Source organism: Poeciliopsis prolifica, unplaced genomic scaffold (genome assembly GCF_027474105.1).
Source record: "Poeciliopsis prolifica strain line A6 unplaced genomic scaffold, Auburn_PproV2 SCAFFOLD050, whole genome shotgun sequence".
NCBI classification, from domain to species: domain Eukaryota; kingdom Metazoa; phylum Chordata; class Actinopteri; order Cyprinodontiformes; family Poeciliidae; genus Poeciliopsis; species Poeciliopsis prolifica.
The window spans coordinates 3,955,333-3,967,870 of NW_026562425.1; the positions used below are offsets into that span (position 1 = coordinate 3,955,333).

The following is a 12,538-nucleotide window of genomic DNA, read 5'->3' on the forward strand; positions in this document are numbered from 1 at the left end:
AATGTGAAGCTTGCTCATGTCTTCCTCTGTCCTAATGATAATGGTACAGCTGTCCTCAAGAACCTCTGATCTGCTGAAACATCCCCACTCCATTAGTCCATTAGGAATGAGAAGAGGAAATAAAAGGCAATCTAAAGAAAAAGAGCAGATGAGGATGGATGCACTGTGGCGAGTCTGCGAAAAGTGTTTGGAAAGATCTTGATGTTGTTTTGATGTGAGCCTGAAAGAAAAGAAACACCGAAGGAAAATAGAAACATATCTTAGAGGCTTTCTTTCTAATTCATAAGTTCAGAATGTTAACATTGCAGCTGAGGACTTATTATCATCTTTTGCACTTGCTTTATCTTCGGGTACATTGACTTAACTTCAGACCTTGTTGTGACATGTTTCTACAGCCAAATCCCTAGAGCTGCAGATGCTTTATCATCAGTGAGATTTTTAAAAAGGGTTGTTTGTGTTTTTGTATATGTCCTTGAGCAGCACTCAGGGAATATTGAGCTGATTTTGAGCAGAGGCGCTGACAGCAAGCTTGACAGACTGAACGCAATGATACGCGCTGGCTTTAATGCAGCACAGTTCTTGGCAGGTAGAGAGGGGATGTCAGTCATGATGGGAGCCGTGAGCAGCGTACAGATCAGTCACAGTACTCTCACTAATGCACTTAGAGGAGATTTCTTTGTTGTTGTTTTTTTTCCGCTCTGTCCTAATACTGACTTTGAGCTTTCTTTCTGTCTTGCATAATTTGGTTCTTTCCACTAATGAAATTCATTGTCATCTAAAAGTTTGGCTTCTTTCCTGTTGTGACAATACAACTTTGTAAATAGAAAATGTTCAGGATTTGAGTTGCTATTCAAGAAAGTTAAAACTATATAAATCCAAGATAGCATTTCTGAATTTAATATAAAACAGTGTACTTGTTGAAAACATTAAATTATCCTTTCAAGAAATTTGAAATGCAACCTAATGCCTGGTTGTCTCACGCTTGCCAACAACAAATGCCTTCAAGCATTTGAGAAAACTGGCTGTTGTCTTTTACATCACAATCCAATTCTTCCTTACTGAATTGTTTTAGCTGAGCCATATTTGGAAGGTTTTTTTTTTATCATTAATGACCTATTCAAGGTCAGCATTTCAATCAGTTTTACATCCAGACTTTGACTACGCCTGTATAAAGCCAAACAATTTGGATGTGGACCAGACTGTGCGCTTTAATCATCGTCCTTTTGCATAACTTAAATTGTAAGGTCACAAACTGATGTGGTCAGGACGAGAAAAGCACTGATACTGGCTTTCCAGACATCTCTAGATACTGTGTTGTTTGGTATTATACTGGACTTTGGGCTGGGTGAAGTAAATCTGTACCATTTGGAGAAATCAAATTATACAGATTGTCGTTTGTCCTAAGGAGGGCAGCACAGAGACAGTTTTAGGCAAAATAATGCAGAATTAAACAAATGTACACAAAAATGTCAAATTTCACACAGAAACATAAAGATGGGACTGTATATGATCTATTTAAACAGTTTATATTCAATTAGTTAATTTTGGAGTTAGTTACACTTTAAATAATTCTATATGTTCAAAATACCAACACAACATTTCTCTATCCTGCCTTTTCATTATTTAATTTCCTATTTCTTTGCTATAATATGGTCCACACTGACTAACTGTCAGATTTATAGCACATACAGAAAAATCTAAAAGAAATAAAACATTTTTTTCCCAATACATGGAGTTCAAAAGCTTTAAAAATGGCTTTTTGTTTTGTCACTATCACTCAGCATATTGGAAGCAGAATACTTTGTAGCACCAGCTCAGTAATACCATTCTTCTGGACCTTGTGTTGTGTTGTCTGAATTATAGGATGGCACTAATAAATGTTAACCATGTGTTCACTTCCAGATATCAACATGGCAGGAGAACCAAAACCATACAGACCGAAGATGCTCTCCAAGAGACCTCTTTCATCCATTTACAGGTGTGTGTGACGGGTTTTATATTATTCAGTGTTTCACTTCATATTTTTCATTGTCAACTTGTACCATCTTTTCATTGTCTGCAGTCAAACAGAAGGAAATGGGAAAGTCTAAGTTGGTGCTTTTTAATGTTCTCTTTGCGTATGTTACACAACAAACAGCAAACACAAAAATACAAGTCATCTTTTGTCATAGCTTTTTAGTAATGATTTTGTCTTTTTCGTTTTTATTGTAGAAATGTTGAATGAAGCCACAATTTTGTTGACTTATCTTAATCTATCTTAATTGATGCAGAAGACACAGGGAATCTTTTGGACTTTTTGGTGTTTCTATGAAAACAGAACAGTGTGGATAATAATTTACTGCAATCCAAACAGTTGAGGTTTGGATTGTGAAGCAATCCAAACAATTAAAAGGTCTTTTCATATTCTGTAAATCCTACCTGTTTGAATCCAAAATCAAGCAGATAGAACAATAACAAAACATTAATCTGGAAAAAGACCAAAAGAAATTATTCGAAGAAATTAAACTTTTTTGTTTGTTTACTCCAACACCTCAAAGCAACATACTGCTAATTGTATCTGCAAAGTTATATATTTTATTAATATGCAATATAGCTTAATCCACTTATATTATGTGGATTAATATATATTGCAACCTAATGCCTGGTTGTCTCAAAAGCTGGCAACAAAATATTTGCACTTATCAATATTTAAATTGCAGTCTAAATAAAAAATCACCAATCACCTTCTGAATGTTGCAAATGTCTGATGCTAGCCATCAGATTTTTTTTTTCACAATTTGTCCCATAACAGCTAAAAGTTTCTTTATTGCAGTTTTATTGTGATCAACATAGAATGTAAAATGGAAAGAAACTGATGCAGGATTTTTAAATGCAGCTATGGAAATAAAAATGTAAAAAACGTGGCATATATTAGTAGCCAAAAATATTGATGAACAAAATAAAAAATCAAACAGTATGACAGTTGTGCTTTGAAGGCCTCAGGGGTTTGTTAGACAATGTTAGTGAACACACAGCATCATGAATACTAAGCAACACAGCGGTCAATTCAGGGATCCAGTGCAAACTAGCCCATAATGGCAAACTGGAAAGATATTTTCAGATACATCTGGATTTTTTTCATGTAAACAATTCAAATAGTCACATCAGTATTCACAGCAACGGCTTAGTTCTCATTTGAGGTACTTTTGGCAGCAATCACAGCCTCAAGCGTTTCTTGGTATATGGTATGTTTCTTGGGTGGCAGACCTGTTTCGGGGTATTTTCTACAATTCTTCTGTGTACATTTTTTCTCGACTTCAGTCAGGTTGGATGGACAGCCTCAGCACACAGATGTCTGATTTAAGCCCAAGTTTTGGCTCTGCCACTAAAAGACATTGACAGACGACTCCTGAATCCTTCCTCTGATATTTTGACTGTTTGCCTCAGGTCATTTCTCTGCTGAAATATGGTGTTCGCTGGAGGTCCAGAGCACTGTAAAGCAGGTTCTCTCTGTGTCTCTATATATTTATATGGCTGCTGTCATCTTGCCTTGTATGCAGACTGATTTATCAGTTTCTGTACAAAAATCCTCCACAATCTCAGCATGATGCTGCCACCACCATGCTTCACAGTAGAAATGGTGTTAGCCAGGTGGTGAGTTTTGTGTGTTTTTCTCCTAGAATGATGTTTGGCGTTCAGCCTAAAACTTTGTTTCTCACAATCCTACAATCTCTCGGTTGTATTTCTGTTAAATTCAACCAGACTACCGTGTCTGTCTGGCCACATTCTTGATTATTTCACATGTTAAACCTGGAGCTGTGTCTTTGTGACCACCATTAGGCCCTTTGTCACTTCAGTAACCAATAGTCTTCCTCAAGTTTTTCAAATATTATTAATGCTATATTAATCATAGTAACAAAAGAAGTGGTCTACATGAATAAAATAACATATTCTTTGAAAACCCTTTTGAGTGACAGTACACCCCAGGTATACTCAAATCAAGCATCTTCTCTAATGAAACCTTTAATAAGACGATGATATTTTTCCAAAATGTCAGCCTCTTACTTTAAAAACACCACTGAATACATTATTCAGCGTAAATGTCAATGTTCCAGATTTTACCTCCATTTTTATGTTTTTTTTTCTCTTTTTTTCTTGTGTGCACAGAACACAATGAAAACAATGCTTGTTTTATTTTTGTCCACAGTGGCTATGAGTTTGACTATGACTACTACAGAGATGATTTCTACAGCAGGTATGTAAAAAGCTTCAACCTATCACTTCTTTGTCAGCAAGTGCCTCTCTTGTGATATTTTTGCCCTTTAGTGAACAAATCCTTCCTGCCAATTTTCTGTTTTTTGTGCAGAATAACCCTCATTTCCATCTGAGAAGTAAATGCATTATCATAGCCTTAATGAATGTCATATTGAGGAGGGGTTTTTTTTCCTCCTCTCCGTTGGGCTTGCTAATGATGCTTTTATCTGTAGAATGTCAGATAGTCCCCTGGCTGGTCATTTGCGGCAGCAAGGCAGAGACTGTTCCCTACTTTTGACATTTTAAGCAGATTGCTTACTTCCTCCCTGGTTTCTTATTTATAGGAGAGTTGAAATCTGCAGCTTTCCATGAAAATTAATGGGAATTTGGCTTGTTTTAACAAGCTGAGGTGGATTTTATTGAAAAATGTGGCAGTTTTAAAGTCTATCGTGACACTTTGTGAGTCTTTCATTCTGTTCAGTCTTAGTGAATGAGGCAATAAACAGCATTTTTTTGTTTATAGTCAACCATGAGTTACTTTTCTCCATGTTAGACATCTTTTTTTTTTTACATTTTAGAATTGTTTAAACATTTCGGTTTCCCAGCTTGATGGTTTCTTGTGCCTTCAGACTTTTCGAGTACCACGGCCGCGTTGTGCCCCCGACCCGAGCCGTCATCCCCATTAAACGTTCTCGGCTAGTTGTTCCGTCCAATCGCAGAGCCAAATCCTCCTTTCCGGTCAGAGCCTGTTCTTCTTCCTCTTCCTCCTCCTCTACATCCTCCCGAGCAATCAACATTGGCTCGTCCATCACTGGTCCCAAACGTATGTTTGCTTTTTCTCCCCCTTTTTCATTCCACTAATTAATTTTTTCTGCTTTGCTTGGAGAGAGTTAATTATTATGGCTTGCTACAACTTTGGTGTTGTTTGTGTTGTTTTCCTTAAAAGAATGTACTCGCCAAAGTAAAAGCTGTGACCAGGGAACAAAGGCTTTGCAAATGAAAAAAAGTAAGTAAATTTGAGTAAAATACTAAGGTGAAGAAAATTACTAATATTTATAGCAGTATTTGACCATTTTCATAAACTCTTTCCCAGTTATTTTGATCTGTTTTCCTTGAAATAACTTTTATCTACATAGTGATATAAAGATAAAAAAATATTTTTGAATGATAAGTCACAGAAGCTACGTAAAAAAATGCAATAAACAAGAATTTAATCAGGCTTAATGGTATATGTTAGTAACTATGAGGTATTCGTTATGTAATATAGCATTCACTTAGCATTTTTTCTGTTTGCTTGTGTGAACACTTTTCTCAAGAAACATCTTGATAATCCACACGAATTTGGAGGAAATATTCCGTAGTCTGATGAAACAAAAGGGAAACTCTCTCAAAGTTGTCTGTTAGTTTTATGATAAAATTTGTTGCATCTGACATAAAACTAGCAGAACAACATTTGCACAAGTCAAGTGTAATGGTGGCCTTCTGGGCTGCTGTGTCTTTAGATATGCACACGCCGCACAGTATTTTCAGTAGTTGTTTTCTGCTCCAGTTCAAACTATATGACTTTACTGCAATAATTCACAGGCCATGAATCATATTCTCTCTCTATGACCTGATACTCTGGTGCAACCGTCCAGCTCCCATTTTATGTGGATTCATGGATTCTTGACTTCGGTGACTTGCTGAAACTAGCGGTTCTGCTCTCTATCTTTCTAATTTCTACTGTTGTGTGGTGATAAAAAATGGCTAGATTTAAACACTTCTTTGAAATGCTGTTTGTTAAAGTTATAGTGTGTTATTGTAAATACAGTATATTGGTGGTAACGTTCACTTCATGTCAAAACTGAGTTAAATTCACTTAGAAAAAGACCAGACTTACATTCTCTTTGCTCCACTTCTTTCTATTTTTTCACAATAAGGTTGTTCAAAATTCTTTTTTACTGCTGGTAAACCGTTAACCTGCAATAAAGAAATCAAATATTCAAAAACAGTCACACATCAAATCAAATGTTTGATTTGCAGAGATTTGAAACTTAGGTCTTAAAGGGTTTTAAAAGGTCTTTGATGTGCATTTGGTGAAGTTAATGTCTCACATTAACTATGTTTTGTAACTTTATGTCTGTGTGCTCACAGTGAAGACAGACCAGCTCCTAACCATCAAGAAGGAGCTGTCGCAGATCAAGACAAAGATCGACTCACTGCTGGGAAGGCTGGACAAGATTGAGAGGCAACATCGCTCCGAGACCGGTAAGAAGCAACAGAGAGGGAGGGCAGAACCTGTCTGCTGTGGGAGCGCCTGTGAATAATATATCAACCGAAAGAGACAATAAGTGTTTGCATAATTTAAAGTATTGAACAAAGACACACAAACAAAAGAGGCAAACTAATTTGGAGATGTGTGCTTCTATAAAACTGAGACAAAACAAAACAAACTGTTTTGTTCTGGCATCGGTCTCTCACTGTCGGCGTTGTCTTTTGCCAGAGATGCAGAGGAAACAGGAGGAGGTGTGTGATCGTCTCCATGGTGATGCCGAAGACCACTCCGGGGGAGAGGAGGTGGAGGGAACAGTGGAGGTAGAGGCAGGAGAGATGACGGACGGAGGAGAGGATGACTTTGAAGATGAAGGAACCAGCGACATGGTGAGGAGCCGAAGCAGGCAGTCTCTCTCTCTCTGCGAGGAGTGAGTGGGTTGTTCACTTTCTCAAATGAAAGCAATGCACCGTCTTTGGCTATGAGCAGAAATTGTCGACTGAGTTGAGTCTGTGCCCAGTCACTCATATCAAAGCTATACCAAGTGGGACAAAGGCCGATCATAAAAAATTGTAACTAAAACAGAATTATTTTATGCTTTTGTGTGATCTGATGCTTTTCTTTGTACAGTTTAAAATATATATTCTTATAGACACAATTTGAGATCATGAAACCTTTTATTGAATTTCTGAAAACACAAAGAGGAAGTGATTTCAATGCTTTTTTGATATTAATACATCCTCAAACTAAGACAAGATAAAAACTGTTTGATCGGAGGCACAACCTGAAGCCATCCAGTTGCATAAATGTTAAGCAGTGGTTTCTTTACCAGTTATTTTTTATGATAATATTTACCAATAAAACAACTCCTCACATAGTTTGACAAAGCACATATTTGTGAATTTCGACCTGGTCATGTCAAATGCTCCATGTCTTCAGGAAGTTTTGAAATTCTTGATGACCTTGTAAAAGCATTACGTCAAATTGAGAAGTAATAGATGTTGGTACAGTGAGGATGCCTGTCTGCTTCCTAAACAAAAATGATGAATTTGTTTCATAAAGGAGTCTCTCATTGTATTTTCAGTTAATTTTACATCTGCAGCCTGATCATATAAAACAGTAAAATTATAGCTAAATAAAATGTTATATATCAGAATGTCTATTTCTATAGATTATTGCACTGATGCCTCAATTGCTTGTATTGCAGATAGAGAATCACATATCGGACATTGACAACTGAATAAGGTCAGTATTTACATCCTTTTTATCAACATAACTCTCACTTATTTCTTTTGAAATTTCTTTTGAAAAGTGCCTGTAGGTGACTACAGATAATGTCAGTCACAGAAACAATTCAAGCTTTTAAAGGTTTAAATCTATCTTAAAGGAGACGGAGAATTTGAATTAAATATCTTGAGTCTTTGCTCAGTGTATGTTTTATTCATATGGGAGAAAATGTAAGGCCCATTTTTCTCCAGCTATCACTGATGGCTGTCTGGGAATAAGGATGAATATGACCCTCTAACATCTGCACTTTTCATCAAATGAGATTTAAATTTACACTGATTTTCTTTATGGGAACAAATGGGGATCAGAGTCAATCTAACGCTTGCCTGACATTTTGTTCCTCTTATACTCAAGTGCCTGAGAACAGAAATCTTTTATCTTAGGATTCTCTTTCCACAGGTTTAGACGCTCGGATCAGTTTAGCTTTTTTAGTTGGAAGTTTTGATCTTGATTTCTAGATTTACAAATATATATGAAATATAGTGAAATGGGTGATTTAAGAAACAATTGAGGCCACTTTTAATCCCTTAAAAGCTTATGTGGTGTAAAATTGCTAAAATTTAACATCTGCTGATCAAGTTACATGAAATGCTTGTGAACTCTCACCAAAAGAACTACTTGGGTTACATGTACAAAGCTGGGCTTTGTTTTCTACAACTGCATCAGAACCAGACTGTTTCACCCCTTGTTTTGAATTCCTTATCTTTGGTATAAAACTCATGTGTTGTCTCTGGGTGATTTTTTCATCCAGACCTGCTTCATTATTGATTGAGCTATAACTCTGTATTGTGCACAATACACAATAAACCTGAGTGTGTGATTTCACCTGACAGTGCTTGGTAAAATAATTTTTTCCACAACACTTCTAAACTTGTGAAATCTTCTTTCTAATGGCCACAGTGATCTCTCTGAATGTTACCATTAAATTCACTCTCACTTCAGCAGTCACACCAAACTAAATATTTAAAAGCTTAAAAAGGGAAATCCCCCCTCAAAATGGCTATGAAAAGTCATTTTGAGCAGCTGATTGAAGTCACTTGAAAGTGTGAATAAATGTGGGAGTGTCCAAATTTAACTTCTTCCCAGAAACTGCTTTTTAAAATGTTTTACAAATCAAATTGAAAGTTACTTTCTTCAGTTTTCCAAACTGATATGAAGTTATTAATTAAATGTGAATGCATTTTAAATATTCATACGTACGTAGATATAGACAGACTTTGGCCTTTTGTACTTTGCATATTTTCTTGTTTAAAGTCATGCAGGAGCAGCTCATCGCTTTTAAAACCAGACTTTATCTGGGAGAATGGTCAGAATGACCAGGGGCATCCTTTATTGGTAAAAACCTTGAATAGTAAAAGGTTTGAGACAAGAGAGTCTCACAAGTTAGCCACCATTTATATGTCACTAAAATAACACATTTCAAAGCACTTTGTTAATTTTATTTTCTTTTTCCATCAGCAAAGGCATTGTGACAGTGGATACCAGCAACATCCTGTTGATCAGGGAGGTGTGTTTAAAGTGAAAGGAAACAACGCGGGAAGTGACTGACAGCAGAGGAAGATGTTTTCAGACGTGTTGCAGCTTGTTTGCCTCATCCAAACATCACACTCCTGATGTGTGCTTTATCAAAATGCAGGATATAAATATTCTCCAGACTACTGCAAGATGCAAAGAGCATTGAATATTCTCAAGTCAGAACGGTTGCTTTTCTAAAAAATGCAGACAAACGCAGTATATTGTGTGCTTATCATCTATTGTTCTGTATTGTGCATATAAGTTCAGTTATGTGAACTGAAGAACATAAAATGGTCTCTTTTTGTTGTACTTTGCTGTATGTTCATGTTTCTGTGAGTCAGCCACACTGCAGGGAGAGATGAATATGAATGTAAGTTAAACTTGTATTTTTTGGCACCTGATGACGATGTGATTTGTTTTAATTGTTCATTTGGGTGAAATCTACACATGATTTATGCTGTGTTTCACGCTGTATTGGACGCATACCATGTTTCTCATTTGTTGTTCACAATAAGGAGCTTTTAAAAATTTATTTATATTCTTCTCATAGTGATCTGAAGATGACTAATTGTTTTCAGCATGTTCAAGGTGTGACTATTACAGACAATTTGTACAGTCATGGATGATAAGAATTTTTGAAATAAATCTGCCTCCCATCCTTGAAAATGTGCTTATTTTTCACATTGTAGAGTTTCTCTTGTGTTTGGAACAACTGTGTTGGTATTATTCTCTGAAAACAGCAAATTACAGAGGAAATAGACTCAAACTGGGATCACTGATTTTGTTTTGACAGAGCTACTCCGCACTTTGTGACAGTTATATTTAGGATAGATTTTGGAGTCTTATTTTAAAATATTTCACACATCATAAGCTTAAAAAACAATTATTTTTTTGCTAAAGGTTGCAGCATTTACTGACATCTTCCATACTTATTTTCACCATTAGCACAGATAGTATCAAAAGCCATAAAATAAAATAATGTGGCACTGAAACTGTTGGAGAAATTTATGTATTTAGTGAAAAAAATAATACTTTTTTCTGTTTTTCTTCACTAAACTGGAGACACATTCCATAAAAAAATGCAACCCAGCGATTTCATAGGAAGTATAATGTTACTATGGTGCAGTATATTGAAACACAAAAGCACATCCACTTTTTAAACAGCTTAAATAGAAGACAAACCTTGATCTCCAGCAGTCCAGGCAATGGCTCCCATAGATGTGGACAGGATCACACATTGGGTATTTAATTATATTCAGAAATTAAAATAAGTAGCAATGGTACAGAAATATTTACAAATATCTACAAACAGAACAGATAGAGAAACAGTACTTACAACTATATTAAACAATGTTGGCCGTTCATAGTGTTTAAGTGGTGACAGTACACTTATTTACCTTTGTCTTTGGTCTTGCTAGACATTTCCACTGTTCTTTTTGGGTCAAAAGCAAACAAGTTTTTGAGAAAAGACCTGGAACACAAATTGGAAACTCTTTCTTTTATCATCATCCAACTGAAAGAAATGTTTATTTCCATGGACTCATTTAGACTGACATGTCAGAAAATTAAAGGGAACATTTCTGAATATCATCTGTGTAGAAATGGCATTTCTAAAAGGAGTTAACACTAAACATTCTTAAAAGACAATACAAGGGAAGTAAATAACAAAAGCATAAATCCAAGACAGAATCTTGAAACACACTATGCTTAAACAATGGTTCACCTTTAGATTTAGCATCAAAAGTATTTCTAGACAGAAAATAAGAAAACCAATCCACTGCTGTATCAGATATATCCACCTAATATCTTAATATTAGGTCAGTAAATGACAATAGAGATACAAAATCTAAACTGCAGCCACCATTACTGAGTCTGCAAATGCTACTGCTCTCCAGATCAGAAATACGTCATGAAAAACATAACTGAATGTGAATGTCAAAATTCAGATTTGATGAGAAAAATGTAATGCCATAGTAAAATATTGCATAATGTTATAAATTAGTTATGTCACAAATATACAAACAAAAGGTTTAAAGGTTTATAGATTTAAATTGGATCTTATTTAGCAGGCATTTGCAGAGGTGTCCCTAAATCACAATTTTACTGCAGGATTTATTGTAACCATTTTTCAACAAACTACAGGGAAAAGCAATGTTTAAAAAGACACATTGCTGCGCTAAAGGAACAAATTTTCTATGGATGACTTAGATTACTCATTCACATTAGACCTGGTACCTAATTGGAATTGAGAGGTCACTTTATTTTTAACAAAGAGCCCTTATGAATCGTAGTCGTTGAGAAATGTGGTGGCCTGGCAGCAACAGATGGCATTTCTAATTCAGTCACTTCATTAGCACCACATCATCATTTTCACAGGTCAAAGTGGGCCACGGGCTGGTTTGCAGGTTTAATTGGTTCAATCACAGCTGGCCAGGAGCCAGTGAGTACAGTGATCAGTCATTCAGCTCCTATAATATGGAAGATGTTCAGATGTGATGCACTAAATCTCTCACCAGGCTGCAAAGCTGCTGGAGGAATTATGAGCATAATAGGGGTCAGGACCTTTATGATTCAGCTGTGATTAACTGAAGGTCATACAAAGAAAGCAAAGCATGCTCCAAGCTTTGTCCAATAGCTCTAAACTTTCAGTGCTATGAATATTATCAGAGGAGAATAAAGCAAAAACAATGCATCAATGTTTAATTCATCAAAGCTCTGCTAATCATTTCAAATTTCTCCTGTTACTAAAATGCTACATTTTAAAGCACTTTGTTAATTTTATTTTCTTTTTCCATCTGCAAAGGCGTTGTGAGAATGGATACCAGCAACATGCTGTTGATCAGGGAGGTGTGTTTAAAGTGAAAGGAAACAACGCGTTTTTCATGCTCTTGTTTTTATTTTATTTTGTTAGATTTGTTTTATTCTGTCATGTGCTTTTGTTACACATTTGTTATGTCTGCAAAACAATTTAGTCATGCATCATCCTGACAGGAAGGAAAAAAGATGCTTCACATTACATTATATGTGAGTTTCTCTTTTGTTTTGTCCTTTTCACTCTTGTTTTCTCTTTTAAAAAATTTAAAGTTGGGATTCTGTAAAATTCTTTGCAATGATTGTTGCAAAGGATTATCCTCGGCTCACGTCCTGCTCTTGGTTTCCTGCTCTTTTTTATTTTTACTCCAAAAATATGTAAAAAAAAAAATACAATGTACAAGTTAAAATAGTGCAATCAGATTTATTACTGTCTAAAAC

The 12,538-nt window shown here is 35.7% G+C and overlaps 1 protein-coding gene across 4 annotated transcripts in view; it reads left to right on the forward strand.

Annotated features, from left to right (window-relative positions):
- LOC129378097 (RNA-binding Raly-like protein) overlaps positions 1 to 12,104 on the forward strand; it is a 59,816-nt gene extending 47,712 nt beyond the window's left edge. For 2 of the 4 annotated variants that reach the window (XM_055058387.1, XM_055058388.1), the window contains exons 3-10: positions 1,903 to 1,978; positions 4,187 to 4,234; positions 4,863 to 5,056; positions 5,180 to 5,239; positions 6,367 to 6,480; positions 6,716 to 6,873; positions 7,692 to 7,729; positions 9,230 to 9,946. In XM_055058387.1, the coding sequence (XP_054914362.1) occupies positions 1,903 to 1,978; positions 4,187 to 4,234; positions 4,863 to 5,056; positions 5,180 to 5,239; positions 6,367 to 6,480; positions 6,716 to 6,873; positions 7,692 to 7,724 (683 nt within the window). In that variant the 3' untranslated portion in view covers positions 7,725 to 7,729; positions 9,230 to 9,946. Of the gene's footprint in view, positions 1 to 1,902; positions 1,979 to 4,186; positions 4,235 to 4,862; positions 5,057 to 5,179; positions 5,240 to 6,366; positions 6,481 to 6,715; positions 6,874 to 7,691; positions 7,730 to 9,229; positions 9,947 to 12,083 lie in introns of those variants that run through there. The other 2 variants (XM_055058389.1, XM_055058390.1) reach the window with 2 other exon arrangements.
- Positions 12,105 to 12,538: the final 434 nt, after the last annotated feature.